Below are 21,801 nucleotides of genomic sequence, written 5' to 3' on the forward strand. Positions count from 1 at the left end.
ATCCATGTATTTTATTGTGTCGTTTAGCAATTGCTCTTCTATGAAGGTTTTATAAGAGGACGTAAGTTTTTCACTCTTTTTTATAAAAAATCTTATCTTAAATGCCCTTTTAGGAGGCTCTGATGATGGCACGTTATGTGTTGAAAGTACTTAGCTGATAATAAAACTTTTTTTACACACTATCAAAAATTTTTTTGAGAACCTGTTTGCCGTTTTGACCGTTTTGGATAGGGCAATGGTTATTTTATCGCATAACTTTTTTGTCTTTAACTTTTAAGCATTTTTGATACTGGATTATTATATTGTGAGATATTCTAGTACTAAAAGGTACTATTGATTTAAGTCGGTAGGACACACCGTTTTCTAAAAATCGATTTGAAAATTTTTCGTCTTTTGAATTTGAAAAAAAAAAATTGAAAAAAAAAAGGCGGTGTATTTTACCAACTTATAGCAAGAGTAACGTTTAGTACTAAAATACCGCACAATTTAATAATCTAAAGTCAAAATTCTTAAAAATTAAAGACAAAAAAGTTATGCGATAAAATAACCCTTCACCTACCCAAAACGGACGCATATGACCGGTTCTAAAAATTCGCAATTAATGAAATCGTATTATACATACTGGATTATAAATAGACGTACCAGTTTTCGTTTTTCTAAATGGTTTTTTAAAATTTTTTTTTTGGAAATTCAAAAAAACGAAAAATTTTCAAATCGATTTTTCTAGAAAACGGTGTGTTCTACCGAGTTAGAGCAAGAGTACCTTTTAGTACTAGCATACCTCATAATTTAATAATCCAGTGTCAAAAATGCTTAAAAGCTAAAGACATAAAAGTTATGCGATAAAATAACCGTTGCCAAAACGGACGCCTATGACCGGTACTACAAATTCACAAGAGATGTAATCGATGTATCTCTAGAAGAAAAATATGCGTACCAATTTTCATTTTTCTAAATAAACGCGTTCTGGAGTTATTTAAGAAAAACTAATTACAAGACGCCATCTTCAAAGAGCTCTAGCTCCCTTAGGAAGCATTTTCGGACTAGAAGAATTGGGTTAAAATGTCTTAAATTTATCTGAGGAATCTCCTGTCTTCGTTTGTCGGTAGAGTTTCTGGACACCTTGTATATAGAGAGTACACAATTATTGCATTCATTCTATTTTTAAATAATTTATTTTGCCGATGGCGGCCATTTTTGTTTCGGCGTATCGATTATTTTCACGGAAAACATGGCTTCGCTTTTTAGCCAATATTTTCACTTGGGATTGTCCTAGAATAATAAATCAAAAACCAAACTTTTTATTTAGAAAAGTATGCTCTAAAAAATGGTCTAATGCATTATTTAATTACAAACTACCCTTAAGGCCTTAATTGAACCTCAAAGTTTGAAAAGGTAAAATGATAAAATTCCATTTTCAGCATTTGTTTTGGAAGACATTCATACCTATGTACTTTAAATGAAAAAGTTTGAACTTTGCGACTTATTTAAAAAAAAGTTAAAAAAATGAAATTTTTTGAAAAATTTCAAGGTTTGACCATCTGATATCTCTGATGGGCAAACAAGTAAAAAATTTGAAATTTGGCTAATGTTAGTTCCTAATCAGTAGAATAAGGGGTAAAAATTTGGAGTTGTAGACTTAAGTCATATAATATGAGTAACATGCCTGAGAAAATGGTCAAAAATCGTTCATTTGAGCGTTTGCGGGCAGAGTAATTAAAATTCAAATAAACTGTCTAATGAGATAAAAATAATACATCTTCACCAAATTTCACTATTTTATTAAATATTTACTCTTTTTATATTTAGCAGTTCCGAAAATTTCATCACATAAATTGAAAAAAAAACTAGTTACTACTTAACGACATTACCCATTAAAATTAGACCTATTTAGGTTTGGTAATTAATTTAAACCACTAAAATGTGATTGGTAATATATATATTTGGTTAAATATATAATTGATTTTGCCATGGGAAAAGCTGCAATCTCTCCTGTACTGTGTAGGAATCCTGTATCTACAGGAGCAGTTCTTGCCTTTGCAGGTACGTATCATGACTCTGCAGGCAAAACTCTTCTGTACTTGTATTAACAGAGCTCAGTTTAGTCTAACCTTTAGTGTTGAGCAGTACACAGTGTCATGTATTCTTACATCTTTTTAAATTTTTTTTTAAGAATTTTTTGGAAGGGAGAATGATATCTCACTTTCCCTAAGTGAAAATGATATTATAATAGCCTGTGTGTATGATGGAAAGTGGTGGTTAGGGGTAATACAAACTGTCAGCATCATGGGCGCCCATATAAAAATTTTCAGGGGGGGGGGCAGACGTGAAGATGTTGCACATTATATTTTGTATACTTATGGATAACCATATATCGTTTACAGCACCCGAAAAACCGTCGAACGAAGATGCAGAATTCTAAAAAGAAGAAAGGGCATTATAGGTATTACACACACCTCCCCTGAAGAGGTCAGACAGTTGATCAAAAGTACTAATGCCAAAAAAGCTCCAGGACCGGACAAGATTACGAACAGAGCTCTTAAAAATCTGCCAAGAAAAGCAATAGTGTACATAACAAATTTAATAAACAACATCTTAAGGACTGAGACATTTTCCTGACAGATGGAAAGAGGCTCACGTTTTTCCACATTTCCACAGAATTATCGACCGATAAGCTTATTACCAGCATTAAGCAAAATCGCAGAGCGCGACATATTAGCCAGGCTAAAAGAATCTGAAGCAATCGGAACAATACCTGAAGCACAGTTCGGATTCAGATCCGAGCACTCGTGTGAACTTCAAGTGCTAAGGTTAACAGAATATATCACAAAAGGGTTCAACGAAAAGAAATATACAGCGGCCGCCTTTCTAGACGTCAGTGAAGCATTCGACAGGGTCTGGCACGACGGCCTGCTGTATAAAATTAACCAATATGGTTATAGTGAGGCGATGACGTGTCTTTCTCTCGTCATACCTAGCTAACAGGAAGTTCAGAGTTCGGATAGGGCCAACCCTGTCCGAAGTTGGGACCATGGAGGCTGGTGTGCCACAGGGGGCAGTGTTATCGCCATATCTATATACCATATATACGGCAGACACCCCAACTGAACCAAGATCGTTGCTAAGTCTATACGCAGATGATACAGCGATAGCTTTTAGCAGTACCCACCCAGATTTTGCAACAAGACACCTACACAGAGCTCTTGACGACCTACAAGAATGGTGTGTGCAGTGGAAAATAGCTGTCAATCCTGACAAAACACAGGCCGTCATGTACCAAAAAAGAAGAGGCAGTCCAAATGAGGTATTACCTATAGAACACACGGCCGTAATAAACGCAATGCAAAATTGTAGAATAGGCAGCAGATATATTAACTTAATAAAAGAAACTATGAACCAAGCTACAGCTACATACTACCTAAATGAAAATGAATACACGACCCTGTACCATTAAACAGGGGAGTCAAACAGGGAGACACTCAATCACCCAAACGGTTCACCTTAATTTTGGAGGACGTTTTTAAAAATCTAAATTGGAAACAGGAAACTAAGGGAATACTAAGGGAAATTGGAAACTAAGGGAATAAACATCAATGGCCGCTACCTCAGTAATCTACGATTTGCGGATGACATAATCCTGATAGCTACTGACCTACAAGAACTGCAAACCATGCTTTCAGAACTACACACAGAATCTTCTAAAATAGGTCTGAAAATGAATTTAAACAAAACAAAAGTCATGCACTCCAAAGAAACGATGACAATAATAAACAACAAAGTTATAGAAAAAGTTGAAGAATATATATACTTAGGACAAAAAATAATACTAAATAGGGAAATTCAAACGGAAGAAATAAAAAGAAGAAGAAAGTTAGCATGGGCAGCATTTGGCAAACTGAACTATATATACTCAGAAATCAGCAAATTCAACTACATCTTAGATCTAAAGTTTTTTGATGCATGCATTATTCCGATACATAGGGATACATTTGGGGCACAAACATAGACAATCACAAAAAAGAATATGAACATACTCAGTCACGCGATGGAAAGAGCAATGCTTGGCATATCACTTAAGGACAGGAAAACAAACACATGGATAAGACAGAAAACCAAAGTCACCGATGTGGTACAAAAATCACTAAAATTGAAATGGGAATACGCTGGACATGTAGCTAGGAGCGATCTTAACAAATGGCACAGAACAATTCTAACCTGGAGACCATACGAACACAAAAGACCCAGAGGCAGACCTCCTATGAGATGGCCACATGATCTGAAACGAACTGCCGGGAAAAATTGGCTACAAGTAGCGTACAACAAAAAACAATGGAAAGGATGACTTGAAGAGGCTTATGTTCAGATGTGAACGTGAATGGCTAGACGAAGAAGAAGAAGAAGGAGTATAAATTTGTATTTATTGTGAAATTTGGTGAAAATACATTAATTTTTATCTCATTAGACAGTTTATTTGAATTTTAATTACTCTGCCTGCAAAAGCTCAAATTAGAAATTTTTCTATTTTTTCAATTTTCAGAGGCATGTAACTCCTATATGCCGTAAGTATACAACTCCAAATTTTTACCGCTCATTCTACTTGTTAGGAACTAACATTTAGCCACATTTCAAATTTTTACTTGCTTGCCATCAGAGATATAAGGGGTCAAACATTGAAAATTTTCAAAAAATGACATTTTTCATTTTTTTTTTAAATTCACTTAAGTCTCAAAGCCCAAACTTTTTTCAATTAAAGTAGGTACGAATGTCTTTTCCAGAAAAAAATTAGAAATCGTTATCTGCTTACCTTATGTTGTTAAAAAATGCTAAAAAATGTTAAAAAAAAATAAAAAATCATTTTACCTTTTCAAACTTTGAGGTTCAATTAAGGCTTTAAGGATAGTTTGTAATTAAATAATGCGCTCGGTCATTTTTTAGAGCATACTTTTTTAAAAAGTTTGGTTTTTTATTTATTGTTCTAGGACAATCCTAAGTGAAAATATAGGCTAAAGAGCAAAGCCATGTTTTCCGTGAAAATACGCTGAAACAAAAACAACCGCCATCGGCAAAATAAATTTTTTAAAAATAAAATGAATGCAATTTTGTACACTCTATAAACTGAAATTTAATTGGTAGAAAAATAAAAAATATTAAAAATAGTCAAGCAATCAACTTAATTTATATTGGACCACTTGGTATGGATTGACCCTATTGTTAGATATTATGTCAAACAAGTGTTGTGGTATCTTCAAAAAAATACAGATTTTTATCTTTACAGTTCTCAGTACTATTACAGCATTCAAAAGTTTTAAAACTAAATAGAATCAAGAAGCAAACTACTCAGCCCAACAAAAAACATATTTTTCTAGTCTTTTATACATAAATATTATTAGAAGGGTCATTCCATTTCAAATCACTCAATTTGGGAGCAAAAAAAATTTTGGACCTCCGATTTGTTTGAAAATTGGTATATAGCTTCTGCGGGACGTAAAAATAAGATATTTAAGGTCAAAAAATCTTCTTCTTTTTTTTTCTCAAAATGTTATTTTATGCGATTTTACAGTGATTTGGTGTTTATTTATACAAATTTGCATTTTCTATCGTAAAGTATCAATGGAAAACATAATATTTTAATAGAAGGGACTCAAAAATGTCATTATATGGCATTATAACAAGTTACTTTGATTCAAAACAAGCTTTTGATCAAATTTTATAGTGTAGAAAACGTTAAAATACCGTTTTTTACATTTTTCTCCATTCCCAAAATACATCATAATCGATTTGGCTGAAAATTTGCCCACAGATAGACAAAACATAGGACTTCAAGTGGTGAGAAGGATTTGAATTATATTACAATACCAAAAAAGGTACATGCAGTATTATAGTCAAAAATATAGGCGTCTACTGTAAGTACAATTAACTCGAAAATATCGACCTCACGACAAAAATTGTTAAAAAGAAATTGTAATAATTGTAAATAGGATTTATTTGGAACAATTTCAGTTCCTACCATTTTTGTCGAAAAGTTAAAAATGGCGGAGATATTGAGCAAAACAGGTTCTCCTTTAAAATCAAGATGGCAGCTAACGTAACGGAGGAATTCATTCGTGATTTTAAATTTAGGCTACTATTGACTCCCCTAAAGATCAGAAAAATAAAATTTTGGGCAGCTCGGCATTCAAGGTCAAATGCTATCCCGATTGGACTAATATATACTTTTGAGTCTGATATTACTGCATGTAACTTTTTTGGTATTGTAATATAATTCAAATCTTTCTAACCACTTAAAGTCCTATCTATTGGCTATCTGTGGGCAAATTTTCAGCCAAATCGATGATGTATTTTGGGAATGGAGGAAAATGTAAAAAACGGTATTTTAACGTTTTCTACACTATAAAATTTGATCAAAAACTTGTTTTGATTCAAAATAACTTGTTATAATGCCATATAATGATATTTGTGAGTCCTTTCTATTAAAATATTATTTTTTTCATTGATACTTTACGACAGAAAATGCAAAATTGTTTAAATAAACACCAAATCACTGTAAAATCGCATAAAATAACATTTTAAGAAAAAAAGAAGAAGATTTTTTGACCTTAAATATCTTAGTTTTACGTCCCGCAGAAGCTATATACCAATTTTCAGACAAATCGGAGATCCAAAATTTTTTGCCTGAGTGATTTGACATGGAATGTACCGTAAACATATAGGAATTATAATTATAATAAAAAATGATTATTAATTTATCAAAACGTGATAGTTCCCGGGTGTTGGCTGTATACCATTTAGTTATGGATTACATTAGTGGTTCAGAACGTTTTCGGACTTATCAATCCATCCTCAGTGAACCTAAAAGTGAGTAACCGCACCTTTTGAAAATTGAACAAATATGGGCGAAACTTTGACAGTCGTTCTGAAATGTGGTTGTAATTACTTACTCATTTTACTTGCTAAATAGCCCCAAAACCAAACAGTGGTTGGATTTAATATGAAATTTACATTATAAATTTGTAAAAATAATTTGAAGTATTATTATACCGAAGATAATCGGCTTCTAAGTTGCATTATTTTTACAAATTTATAATGTACATTTCATATTAATATGTTGACGGACAGTGCATCAAATGTTTAGGCAAGTGTTGTGACACTATTATTGTGTTTTGCAAAGTAGAATAGGGAAATTGCTGAATTTCTTTTAGCGCTTATAGTTTATGGAAACAATGAGTTTTTAACATTTTTTGTAAACATTGTGCAATTTTTTGTCACAACTTGTTATTTTAAAAATGTCGCCTATAGACGTTGCGTCACATTACATCAATGGAAATTAGACGTTCTGTCCATCAACGTTGTTAAATCCAACTTGTTTGGTTTTGGAGCTATTTAGTAAGTAAAATGATTCAACCACATTTGTATTAACAGTCAAATTTCACCTATATTTTTCAATCATCATTAAGTGGGGGTACTTACTTTTAGGTTCACTGTGGATGGACTGATAAGTCCGAAAACGTTTTGAACGACTAATGTAATCCATTTGGATTTTTTAGAATTTCAATTCGTGATTAAATTATACCAATTATATAAAGAAGTTTTTACTTCGCGATAAAAGTTATTTAAAAATGATTACTTTATAGTTTTAACTTTTAGATAATTTATTAAGTGTTTAAATATCTTTTGAATCCATTTTCAAAATAAACAATATTGTTTTGTTACACTAGAAAAGCTGATCTAATATTTTTTAAATGACTATTATATGACATCTAATACATTTTTTAAGTATAAGACTCTAAAATGATGTTAATTGAAGTATATTCTTGCAAGAATCCTTGTACTACACTTCTCCAAGAAATTAATAACCATCTCAAAATTGGAATATTTTTTATGTCTCGAATTTCCTAATCCTGTTGTCTGATTTGAGTGATTTTGTAAATATATTCCTTATTCCTTAAAAATATCGCTGCCATAATGTAGATAGACAGGTAAATGTCATTGTATACCTGGTGTAACAATCATACTGTGTTTTTGTCTCAAAGTTAGGAACACCCTGTGGAATATTCTAGCATTTATAAAATAATGAAATTAAAACTCAATTGTAGAGGGCCGTCTTAAGCATACACGGCGCCGGGGTGCAAGACTCATATTTGCGCCCCCTTTTGTCAGAAGATTATACAGGGTAACGAGAAAGTATGGAAACACGGTAATTTCTAGGAAACCGCTAGAACGATTTTTATAGATTTTGGTGAGTCAGGGTCTTCTAATGCTGCCGATATTATAGTGATAATTACATTGTTGACGAATCTTCCGTTTCTCTGGAAATCTAATGAACTTTCTTATTTTAAATAGAACACTCTATATATTTTTTGCGTTTTTAAGTCCCTAGAAATACTGATTATTTTTCATGTTATGTTGCCTATACCTAAATGCCATAATTTCGGAGTTATTATAACATTTATTAAAAACAATTTTAAAGAAAATATAAAAACCAATTTTTTCGGCCCGATTTTTTTTTAGGTTTTTTGGATCATTGGGAATAAAAAAGGTCTTTTATAATTTTTCTCTAAAGCTAATATTTTCCGATTTATAAACAATTTATAACTGAAAAAAATCGAAAATACATGATTTTCTAGGTTTAAAAACGAAAGTAAAAAATATTATTTTTGAAACTACAAAGTGCCTAAATTCAAACTCAAACCTTATTGTATCAGCTACCGATAAGTGATTTGGTCTTATGTATTTCATTCTAAAATATTGTTTTTAATTGTTAATGCAGCCCGATCGCCCGTTCTCTCATATGAGCTTCATTAACAATAAAAAACAATGTTTTATAATAAAACGTGCCAACCATTCTTATAGGGAGCTGATAGAAGAGGGTTTGAGCTTGAATTTTGGTACTTCGTAATTTTAAAAATGATTTTTTTTACTTGTGTTTTTGAATCATTAAAATCGTCATTTTTCAATTTTTTTCAGTTTTAAATTGTTTATAACTCTGAAACGATTAACTTTGGAGAAAAATTAAAAAAGACCTTTTTTTATTCCCAGTGATCCAAAGAACCTAAAAAAATGTCTAACAGGGCCGAAATTGATTTCTATAATTTCTTTAAATTTTTTTTAATAAATGTCACAATAACTCCGAAATTATGGCATTTAGGTATAAGGAATATAACATAAAAATAATCAGTATTTCTTAAGGACTTCAAAACGCAAAAAATATACAGGGTGTTCCATTTAAAATAAGAAAGTTCATTAGATTTCCAGAAAAAGGAAGATTTGACAACAATTCGTGTAATGTGTTCTGATAGCGTATTATCAAAATTGGAAATACATTCTATTAATTTTAAGAAGTTACCGTTATCCTATTCATGCAACCTTTGACTGGTTCCTCTTAATAGTCCAGGGCTCATCTGTTTTGAGATGGACGTTGAGAGGTGACTCAAATTTTTTTGCAGAAATTGCTTGAAAATAACTCAAATAATAATATGTGAGTTATCCTCCCACTCAAAATGGTCCGGAACATTGTTTAAATAATCAAAATGTCAAAATATGAAGGAAAAATTCGATTTTTTTATTGGTTTTTTAATTATAACTTTAAAACTGTTCATTTCTAAGAAAAGTTTTACTAACATAAAAGTTGCGTAATTAAATTTCCTACAATATAGAATTGGTTAAAAATTTAAAAAATAGTCACCCTTGTTGCAAAATAGCAATACTTGCGAAAAAAACTATACAAAAACAAGTATTCGAATTTTACGTTTTTCAACCATTTATGCTACACTTAGGACCTTCATATTTTACCCAGAAAAACTTTATGATATAGTAAAATAACACTTTAAATTTCATTAAGATCAGTTTAATAGATTTTGCAAAATAAATTTTGCAATCCAGCTTTCGCAAAAAAAATTCATTTTTTAAAAATGTTGCAGAACTGAAAATAAAGCAGAGAGTAAGTTGAATTTTTTTTTGCTTATAAAGTGTACTGTACCTTTCATTATCAATTTGCAAAATCAAAATCGAATAATTACCACGGCGTCAGGAAATTTTTTAAATAAACATTAATTGTTGATGCTACCTGTTCGATTCACACAAGTTGATTTCCACCAAAATTTCTTCTAATCTTTATCTAATACATTATTTTCTTACTCTATATTTTGTTGTATTTTAATATTTTAATTCCACAAAAATCAAACTAATTTTATTATTGTTTGTGAAATATTGTTTAAACAATTGCATATGTTTAAAAATAATAAACTTTTATTCTCTAAGTTAAAATATATGAACAAAGAAAGTTTTTGCTAAAAAAAGTGTCATTTTAAAGGATAAAGTATATGTTTTTATTTTGCAATAAACAAATTTATTTATTTATATCGAAATGTAATAAAAATTAAAATGTATCAATCACTATTAAAGGTCATTGAATTGCCCAATCAGAGCAAACTATCCGCTGTCCTGCGCGTAGCACCAATAATTAATGTTTATTTAAAAAAATTCCTGACGTCGTGACAGTTAATCGATCTTAATTTTGCAAATTGCAAATAAAAGGTACAGTACACTTCTATACCCAAAAAAATTCAACTTGCTATCTGCTTTATTTTCAGTCCTGTAACATTTTGAAAAAACGAATTTTTTTTGCGAAAGCTGGATTGCAAAATATATTTTGCAAAATCTATTGAACCGATCTTAGTGAAATTTAGAGTGTTATTTTACTGTATCATAAAGTTTTTCTGAGTGAAATATGAAGGTCCTAAGTGTAGCATAAATGGTTAAAAAAACGTAAAATGCGAATACTTGTTTTTGTATAGTTTTTTTCGCAATTATTGCTATTTTGCAACAAGGGTGACTATTATTTAAATTTATAACCAATTCTATATTATAGCAAATTTAATTATGCAACTTTTATGTCAGTGCAACTTTTCTCGGAAATGAATACTTTTAAAGTTATAATCAAAAACCAAGAAAAAAATCGAATTTTTCCTTCATTTTTTGACATTTTGATTATTTAAACAATGTTCCGGACCTTTTTGAGAGGGAAGATAACTCAAATATTATTATTTGAGTTATTTTCAAGCAATTTCTGTAAAAAAATTTGAGTCACCTCTCAACGTCCAAATGTACTAATATTTTTACAGATCCGCCCTGGTCTATAATGGTAAATTTTGTCGTGCTAAAAATGTTATTATTTCGATAATTCTTTCTAAAACCGCCGTCCACCTTTTTCTTTCGCGTTCAACTGCTGCTTGATTGACAGAGTCTACTGTATGACTTTCTAGTAAATCTTTTTTTAGATCTACATTTTTTTTACAGAAATTAGGTGGCTACCCTTCTCTCGTGTCTTTCTAAAAACGTAATAAACGTCTTTCTTGTCGCAAACGTAATGAAGAAAATTAGGTTTTTGAAAATCAGCATTTATATTTTCCTATTATAAAAGGTGTCGCTAAAAGTGGGATACATACATAGCTCCCCAACGGCAATTATACTTTTAACAGCAGAATCGGATACACTGATAATTTTTACAAGATGATGATTCATTGTTACTCGACATTCAATATTGGTCAAAATAGTGTACGCGTCACCTTTTTGAAATGATTGTCAGAATAAACTAAATGGGTTTCATATTACATTTGCGAATCATAGGTGTAGTAAGCATTAATAGCCTTTGTAAAAAATACCGAAAGTGCACTTGTATGTTTTTGTTATTTGTAGGTTTTATAAGGACAAAAAGCGTAATTGTGAGCTTAGCAAATGTTCGGCTTGCGCCCCTTGGACTTTGCGCCCGGGTGTCTCGCACCCCTTGCACCCCGGGTTGAGACGGCCCTGAAAGAGTCACCTTGTCTGACTCAGCTTTGTACTGGTATAAACAGCGTTAGTTTTCCATTTATCTTTGCCTGTATTCGATTATGAAAGTAGATGTTTTCGATGGTTTGTATAATACTGATTGGCATGTTTCTTCTATACAGTAAATGTAAGACGTCTTCGACTTGGATGCGATCAAACTCGAAACTGAAAGGGTTAAAGAACTTCCACGTCAAGGAACAAGATCTGTCTGCGCTGTTAAAGAAATTCCTCCCAAAACCTTTATAGATCCTCCATTAAATATAATCGTTCTGTATGTTGCACTGGACATTAGGGTGGTGCGAAAAAAGTCAAGTTGATAATCCAGTATCGCTATAGTGCGGAAAAGTTGCGATTGGTAATTACAAGAAAAACAAAACAAAAATTATTCAAATCGGAACTTACCTTCCGATCCCGCAACGGGCCTAAAGATTATGAAAAAATGAAATTTTACCTTTTTTTCGAAAATTTTTATTTATATTTTATTTATCGCTATAGTAAAATTTATTTACAGTTTGCATGGTTAAGTAATAAAAACAATAGTTTTACGCACTTAACGAATATCTTCCGATCCCGCAAGGTCAATCAAAATCTATAAAAATTTGAAATTGTTGATTATTTTGATAAATTAAAAAACATTTAGTTATCTCATTTTTCTGTTACATTGTGAAGCTCTTCGCTTGTTTATACAGGGTGTCCAGAAACTCTACCGACAAACGAAGACAGGAGATTCCTCAGATAATTTTAAGATAATTTAACCCAATTCACCTAGTCCGAAAATGCTTCCTAATGGAGCTAGAGCTCTTTGAAGATGGCGTCATGTAATTAGTTTTTCTTAAATACCTCCAGAACGCTTCTATTTAGAAAAACGAAAATTGGTATACATATTTATTTTCCAGAAATGAATCGATTCCATCCATTGTTAATTTCTAGTACAGGTCATAGGCGTCCGTTTTGGGTAGGGCAACGGTTATTTTATCGCCTAACTTTTTTGTCTTTAATTTTTAAGCATTTTTGACTCTGAATTATTTAATTGTGAGTTATTATAGTACTAAAAGGTACTCTTAGTTTAAGTCGATAGGACACACCGTTTTCTAGAAAAATCGATTTGAAAATTTTTCGTTCCTTGAATTAAAAAAAAAACTATTTAGAAAGATGAAAACTGGTACATTTATTTATATTCCAGAGATTAATCGATTTTATTAATGGCGAATTTCTAGTACCGGTCATAGGCGTCCGTTTTGGGTAGGTCAACAGTTATTTTATAGCATACCTTTATTGTCTTTAATTTTTAAGTATTTTTGACACGAGATTATTCAATTATGAGATATTCGAGTACTAAAAGTTACTCTTGCTTTAAGTTGGTAAAATACATCGGTTTTTTTTTTTAATTTTTAACTTTTTTTTTTCAAATTCCCAAAACTAAAAATTTTCAAATAGATTTTTCTAGAAAACGGTGTATCCTATCGACTTAAAGTAAGAGTACCTTTTAGTACTAGAATACCTTACAATTTAATAATCCAGTATCAAAAATGTTTAAAAGTTGAAGACAAAAAAGTTATGCAATAAAATAACCGTTGCCCTACCCAGTACGCCTATGACCGGTACTAGAAATTCGCAATGGATGGAATCGATTCATTTTAGGAAAGTAAATAAATACACCAATTTTCGTTTTTCTAAATAGAAGCGTTCTGGAGGTATTTAAGAAAAACTAATTACATGGCGCCATTTTCAAAGAGCTCTAGCTCCCTTAGGAAGCATTTTCGGACTAGGTGAATTGGGTTAAATTGTCATAAAATTATCTGAGGAATCTCCTGTCTTCGTTTGTCGGTAGAGTTTTTGGACACCCTGTATATTGTATAATAATATTTAAACGACCCAGAACTCACAACAAGAAGGTGGTTGCACTTTTTACTCCACCCACACCCTTCTCTTCATACAACCAATAAGTGTGTGGTTTTTACATAGTACATTTCTTTTTCATTTGTTTGTATCCAGCTTTTAAACGTCAACTTTGAATTTTGATTTGGTGGTAAAATCTTTCAGCATGGACCTTGATTTAAGTGTTGCCTTGATGAATCCATCTCTTGATTGGGTCCCACATACATTAGATGATACTTCTGTGACCAACTCTATGTACCGCTGGACAGCTTGCGTATGACAGGGATGGTTTTGTACATTCCAGTCTGGCGTGTTGCCTGATATAATGTAGGAACTTATATCTTCATTTGAAACGCTTTGAAGAACTGGTGGAGAAGATAGTTTCTTAACATTCCAATCAATATTTCAGTGTACTGCTGTGCTTCAAAATTTAAAGTAGGAGGGATGAAATTTCTAATACGTTTGCCCTTGGCTTTAGTCTATCCGGCTTTTAACACTCTTCTTAGCTCTCTAATGTGTTTCCTTTCTCCCTACTACTTGAAATTTTGAAGCACGAGACTAAACTGAAATAATAGACTGGAATATAATGTTGCAAAACTATTGCAGACTGTTGCAAAACTATCTTCTCCACCACTTCTTCGAAGTGTCAAATGAAGATATAAGTTCTTGCATTACATCGGGCGACATATCAGACTAGAATGTACAAAACTATCCCTGACATACGCAAGCTGATGAGAGGTGCCTAAAGTTGGTCACGGAAGCATCGTCTAATGCAGGGGAGGACAACCCGTCGATCGCGACCCCTAGGTCAGTCGATCGATGGCAAGAAAAAATTATCTACCTATCTATCTATTCCCTTCCTAAATATTACAAAAATTCCTAGTCAGTAGATCCCAGAGAATTAGAAAGGCAGACAGTAGATCTCGAGTCCGATTAAGTTGGTCACCCCTGGTCTAATGTATGTGGGCCCCAATCAAGAGATGGATTCATAAGGGCAACACTTAAATCAAGGTCCATGCTGCCAAATTCTACCACCAAATTACAATACAAAGTTGACGTTTAAAAGCTGGATACAAGCATGAAAAGAAATTTACTATGTAAATAATGTAAAAATCACACTCATTGATTGGTTGGAGAGAAGGGTGTGTGTGGAGCTAGAAGTGCAACCACCTCCTCGTTGTGAGTTCTGGGTTGTTTAAGTATTGTCATACAATATATTATAAACAAGCGAAAAACTTCACAATGTAGGAGAAAAATGAGATAACTAAATGTTTTTTAATTTATGAAAATAACCGAAAATATCAAATATTTATAGATTTTGATTGACTTTGCGGTATCGGAAGATATTCGTTAGATGCGTAAAACTGTTGTTTTTATTACTTAACCATGCAAACTGTATATAAATTTTACTATAGCGATACATAAAACGTACATGGAGGATAAATAAAAATGTTCGAAGAAAAGGTAAAATTTCATTTTTTTCATAATCTTTAGGCCCGTTGCGGGATCGGAAGATAAAGTCCGATTTTAATAATTTTTGTGTTGTTTTTCTTGTAATTACCAATCGCAACTTTTCCGCACTATAGCGATACGGGATTATCAACTTGACTTTTTTCGCACCACCCTACTGGACATAACGCTCATTTGGTCTTGGATTACTCTTAAACGTCGATCGGAACTATAGAGGCAAAATCTAGATTTATCTGTAACAGAGCGTTTTCCCAGTCGTGATTATTCCAGTTTATTAGCTCTGACAAATTGCAATTTATCTCTGTGGTGATTTGCAGTTGGGTCTGAAGCTGGTCTTCGAATACGCAAGTCATGTTCTATAACAAGTCTCCTCATGGTATCAATACTGGGTTGGATATGTATTACGAACCGCACTAAGTTTCATTAAAAGATTCCTTGACGTGGTAAATTGTTCTCTTAAAGCGCATAATCTAATAAAACGGTCTTGAACGACTGTAGTAACTTTAGGTGTGCCTTGTCCGGGACGTCTGCTGTAGTTGTGCATTTCTCTAAAGCATTGAACAATATGGGAAATTGATGTATGTGAAACTCCCAACCTCCGACCGATAGCATGGTAGCTAAGTCCTTCGCTATCTAAGGTCACTGCTTGAACACACTCATCGCAGGTCAAATTCCTCGTAGCTCATTTCATCTCCATCAAACAACAAAAAAATATGGATTTAATTGAAACTTTAAATAATAAATATACTAATTTTCATAACAAATCAGACACTTTTTGACAGTTAATATAATGACATTTATCAAATTTGATAAAAATAATAAACTTAAAGATAAAACCCATAACTAAATTAAAATTCATGGTGACGTTTCAATTATTACTTTAATCATCGTCAGAATAATAAGTTTCTTGAGCGGATGCTTTAAAATAATTTTAAAGGAACAAACAATAATGAAAACGTAAAAATGACATTGACAATCATTGGGTAAAGTCAATAATTTCAAACACGCCATGTCTTGTTGCGTGTTTAAGGGTGGCTTCAAAAGAAATATGGATAATGCCTCCTTGATGCTGAGTTCCGTTGGAGAACTTGCATGACCAATGATTGAGAAGTCCTTACGACTAATAGGGTGGTCAGAATCAGTCATATGTTGGAATACCGCTGAATTTGGAATTGTTCTTGATCGTCTTCCTAAGTGAGGAGTGACACCTAAGTGTTCGCAACATCTGACATTAAAGTGACGTCGAGTTTTCCCGACGTACGTAGCTGCACAGCTACTACATTTGAATTGGTATATAATGTAGATGCGAGATCACTAGGAATCATGTCTTTCACATGGAAACGAGATCGTATTCTTTCCAAAGTCGTGAAAGCAAATCTTAATTCTATAGAGGGAAATGCTTTTTTAATTGTTCTACGGATGTTGCGTCGCATTTGTAAGCTGTGGTAACCAGTATATGGAAGTTTGGTATAGATCTTTTCTTTGATTTCTTCTACTTTGCTGTTTGGTTGGAATTTGTTATTGAAAAAACGTCTGATGTATCTTTCTAAGAAGTTCAACGAAAAACCATTTTTACTTAAGATCACCTTCATGTTTTCTAACTTTTCATGTAGGAATTGCCAGGTTGAACAGATAGTGAAAGCGCGGTGAACAAGTATATTGATTAAACTTGTTTTGTATTTGTTGGGAATGAAGCTATCTGCGTTTATATACAGGCCGGTGAAGGTTGGTTTTCTATATATTGAAGTGGAAAAACCTGAAGGTGATCTGAAGATGTTAATTCCTAAGAAGGGCAGATTTCCATTGACTTCAATTTCACTAGTAAATTTCATATTGTGGTGTTACTGGCTGAGATAATCTAAAAAATGTTGAATGTGATCGGTATGTTTGAAGATGAGAAAAATATCATCCACGTATCGTCTATAAAGAAGTGGCTTAAAATAAATTGGACAGTCAGCTAACCATGTTTTCTCATGGTGACAAAGAAAAGTATACGCGAAAACTGGTCCTAAAGGAGAGCCCATTGCAACGCCATCTATTTGTCTATACACTTTTCCGTCAAAACTGAATAGACATTCTTTGGCAGCTAATGTCAGTAGATCTTTAAATTTTGACTGCTTCATTCCTAAAAAGTTTGAATTTGAACTTGGAAAAAGTGAATTTATTATTATGTTGATGGTTTCATCTAAGGGAACGTTTGTAAACAGACTTTCAACGTCGAAACTGACCATAATTCCATCTTTGTGTCTGTCTTGGTTGGTGATTAAGGTGATCTTAAGTAAAAATGGTTTTTCGTTGAACTTCTTAGAAAGATACATCAGACGTTTTTTCAATAACAAATTCCAACCAAATAGCAAAGTAGAAGAAATCAAAGAAAAGATCTATATCAAACTTCCTTATACTGGTTACCACAGCTTACAAATCCGACGCAACATCCGTAGAACAATTAAAAAAGCATTTCCCTCTATAGAATTAAGATTTGCTTTCACGACTTTGGAAAGAATAGGATCTCGTTTCCATGTGAAAGACATGATTCCTAGTGATCTCGCATCTAACATTATGTACCAATTCAAATGTAGTAGCTGTGCAGCTACGTACGTCGGGAAAACTCGACGTCACTTTAATGTCAGATGTTGCGAACACTTAGGTGTCACTCCTCACTTAGGAAGACGATCAAGAACAATTCCAAATTCAGCGGTATTCCAACATATGACTGATTCTGACCACCCTATTAGTCGTAAGGACTTCTCAATCATTGGTCATGCAAGTTCTCCAACGGAACTCAGCATCAAGGAGGCATTATCCATATTTCTTTTGAAGCCACCCTTAAACACGCAACAAGACATGGCGTGTTTGAAATTATTGACTTAACCCAATGATTGTCAATGTCATTTTTACGTTTTCATTAATTATTGTTTGTTCCTTTAAAATTATTTTAAAGCATCCGCTCAAGAAACTTATTATTCTGACGATAATAATAATTGAAACGTCACCATGAATTTTAATTTAGTTATGGGTTTTATCTTTAAGTTTATCATTTTTATCAAGTTTAATGGTGTGTCCTTATCTACATTTATCAAATTGTTAATTTCTCATAGCCTACTTTAGGCTTGTTTATTAAATTAAGCAGAAAATGAGGATATATTGATGAAAAACATGGCTAGTTGTTAAAGTGCCTAACTTTTTATTATCCAACATAAGCGAATGAATCACCAAACAAAATGTTAAAAGAACCTGTGGTTGTAGTTGGGTTTTAATTTCAGTATTTTATAAATGCTAGAATATTCCAAAGGGTGTTGAAAACTTTGAAAAAAAAAAACACAGTTTGATTGGTATACCCAGTATACAATGACAATCTGCCTGTCTAGCAACAATATTATTACACCGATATTGTTAAATATTACACATATTAAAAAAATCACTTAAATTGTGCAAAAGTTTAGGAAATTCGAGACATCATTGTTAAGGTGGTGCGTTAATTTATTGGAGAAGTGTACTATTAGTTTGTTATGCCCTCAATTTCCTTGATAAAGACAATCTTGTATAATCCATATAAATTACAAATTAAAACCTACTCAAGGACTTTTTGTTTCAATCCTTTGCCTTTTCTATCTGTCCTCACTATCCTAATCAGCTGTTTTCTTTGAATTCTTTTCCTCAATGCAGATTGCTCTTAACTAACATAAACTGCATCATGCGTAATAATCGAACGTCACTTTTACAGCAAAAATATTAAATAGAAGATTAGAGTGTCACAAAATACTCACCTATGAATAGGGGGAAAAGTAGAAAATTAATATATTATTATTTTATAATTTTCTCTTGTACATAAAAACAATAAAAATTTGGTGAAAGCATTGTAGAAACCTTAACTGGGAATATAAACCAACTTTAAAGCAATTAATATTTCTTATGCAAAGAAGGAGCATGATTTGATGGTAAAAATTTGTTATTTCTGCATAAAATTGTTTATATTACCTTTCCAGCAGGGAGTTCAAATTTTCGCCATCCATGTTCGCTTTTAAATTTATAAGCAGCTAATAGCATGTGGCAAAGACCACCTCCAGGCTTGAAATCCAAGAAGTATTTTATCTAAAACAAATCGATTTATTTAGTCAAAAACAAACACAAAGCATATATTTATTTATTTATTGACGGGAAAACCCCTTTACAGTGTGTCTGTGTAACTTGGAACCATATGGGAAACTTTTTTAATATCAACTTTACGAAAAAAAGTCATTCTTTATAAAGTGCTCTGCATAGTCTAAAACCTAAGACGCAATCATCAGATATCAAATTTTATCAACAGTATACGAGGAATGTAAAAAAATATGAATTTCGCTCAAGAGTCATCATCATCATTCTCTTTGCTTTATCCCTATGCGGGGTCGGCTTCCCTAATTGCATTTCTCCACACAACTCTATCTTGGGTCATCGCAATGTTAATCCCCTTTACCAACATGTCCTGCCTTATCGTCTCCCCCCAGGTCTTCTTTGGTCTTCCTCTCCTACTCCTTCCAGGAATCTGCACTTCAGCTATTCTTCGTATTGGGTGATTAACGTCTCGACGTTGAACATGACCAAACCATCTTAGCCTATGCTCTCTCATTTTGGCATCAATTGGTGCCACACCTAGACTTCCCCTAATATACTCATTTCTAATTTTTTCCTTCTTTGTCACTCCACTCATCCATCCGCCACATGCATGCGTTGTTCCTCTTTCTTTTTCACTGCCCAACATTCAGTTCCGTACATCAGAGCCGGTCTTATGGCTGTTTTATAGAATTTTCCCTTCAGCTTAGGTCCGTGAACCTGGCCCCCGAAATGCGAATATTCGTGTGAAAATTTGCGCATCGTTTGCCCATCGTTTGACCATGTTTGCCCACTAATTACTTTTTTTTGCCCACCTTTACAATAAGAGATACATACATGACATAAAAAACATAAGACCCAAATTTGCTCCGAATTGAAAAAAAAGATATGCTCTCGTTTGACCACGTTTGCCCACCTTTTAATTTTTTTAGATATTTATTATTTCTCGAGATATGACATAATTGACATAAATGACATGAAATAAAATTTTTTCGAAAATCAAACTCGCGCGTTCGTTTGTCCATCGTTTGACTATGTTTGCCCACTAATTACTTTTTTTTGCCCACCTTTACAATAAGAGATACATACATGACATAAAAAACATAAGACCCAAATTTGCCCCGAATTGAAAAAAAAGATATGCTCTCGTTTGACCACGTTTGCCCACCTTTTAATTTTTTTAGATATTTATTATTTCTCGAGATATGACATAATTTACATAAATGACATGAAATAAAATTTTTTCGAAAATCAAACTCGCGCGTTCGTTTGTCCATCGTTTGACCATGTTTGCCCACTAATTACTTTTTTTTGCCCACCTTTACAATAAGAGATACATACATGACATAAAAAACATAAGACAAAAATTTGCTCCGAATTGAAAAAAAAGATATGCTCTCGTTTGACCATCGTTTGACCACGTTTGCCAACCTTTTAATTTTTTTAGATATTTATTATTTCTCGAGATATGACATAATTGACATAAATGACATGAAATAAATTTTTTTCGAAAATCAAACTCGCGCGTTCGTTTGTCCATCGTTTGACCATGTTTGCCCACTAATTACTTTTTTTTGCCCACCTTTACAATAAGAGATACATACATGACATAAAAAACATAAGACCCAAATTTGCTCCGAATTGAAAAAAAAGATATGCTCTCGTTTGACCACGTTTGCCCACGTTTGCCAACCTTTTAATTTTTTTAGATATTTATTATTTCTCGAGATATGACATAATTGACATAAATGACATGAAATAAAATTTTTTCGAAAATCAAACTCGCGCGTTCGTTTGTCCATCGTTTGACTATGTTTGCCCACTAATTACTTTTTTTTGCCCACCTTTACAATAAGAGATACATACATGACATAAAAAACATAAGACCCAAATTTGCTCCGAATTGAAAAAAAAGATATGCTCTCGTTTGACCACGTTTGCCAACCTTTTAATTTTTTTAGGTATTTATTATTTCTCGAGATATGACATAATTGACATAAATGACATGAAATAAATTTTTTTCGAAAATCAAACTAGCGCGTTCGTTTGTCCATCGTTTGACCATGTTTGCCCACTAATTACTTTTTTTTTGCCCACCTTTACAATAAGAGATACATACATGACATAAAAAACATAAGACCCAAATTTGCTCCGAATTGAAAAAAAAGATATGCTCTCGTTTGACCACGTTTGCCCACGTTTGCCAACCTTTTAATTTTTTTAGATATTTATTATTTCTCGAGATATGACATAATTGACATAAATGACATGAAATAAATTTTTTTCGAAAATCAAACTCGCGCGTTTGTTTGTCCATCGTTTGACCATGTTTGCCCACTAATTACTTTTTTTTGCCCACCTTTACAATAAGAGATACATACATGACATAAAAAACATAAGACCCAAATTTGCTCCGAATTGAAAAAAAAGATATGCTCTCGTTTGACCACGTTTGCCAACCTTTTAATTTTTTTAGGTATTTATTATTTCTCGAGATATGACATAATTGACATAAATGACATGAAATAAATTTTT

At 32.5% G+C, this 21,801-nt stretch overlaps 1 protein-coding gene across 2 annotated transcripts in view; it reads right to left on the minus strand.

The window, feature by feature from the left end:
• Positions 1–21,801, minus strand: part of LOC114329548 (SWI/SNF complex subunit SMARCC2) — an 88,959-nt gene that overhangs the window by 41,602 nt on the left and 25,556 nt on the right. For both annotated transcript variants that reach the window (XM_050641304.1, XM_050641303.1), the window contains exon 3: positions 19,153–19,266. In XM_050641304.1, the coding sequence (XP_050497261.1) occupies positions 19,153–19,266 (114 nt within the window). The remainder of the gene's footprint in view (positions 1–19,152; positions 19,267–21,801) is intronic.

This window comes from Diabrotica virgifera, chromosome 10 (genome assembly GCF_917563875.1).
Source record: "Diabrotica virgifera virgifera chromosome 10, PGI_DIABVI_V3a".
Taxonomy (NCBI): domain Eukaryota; kingdom Metazoa; phylum Arthropoda; class Insecta; order Coleoptera; family Chrysomelidae; genus Diabrotica; species Diabrotica virgifera.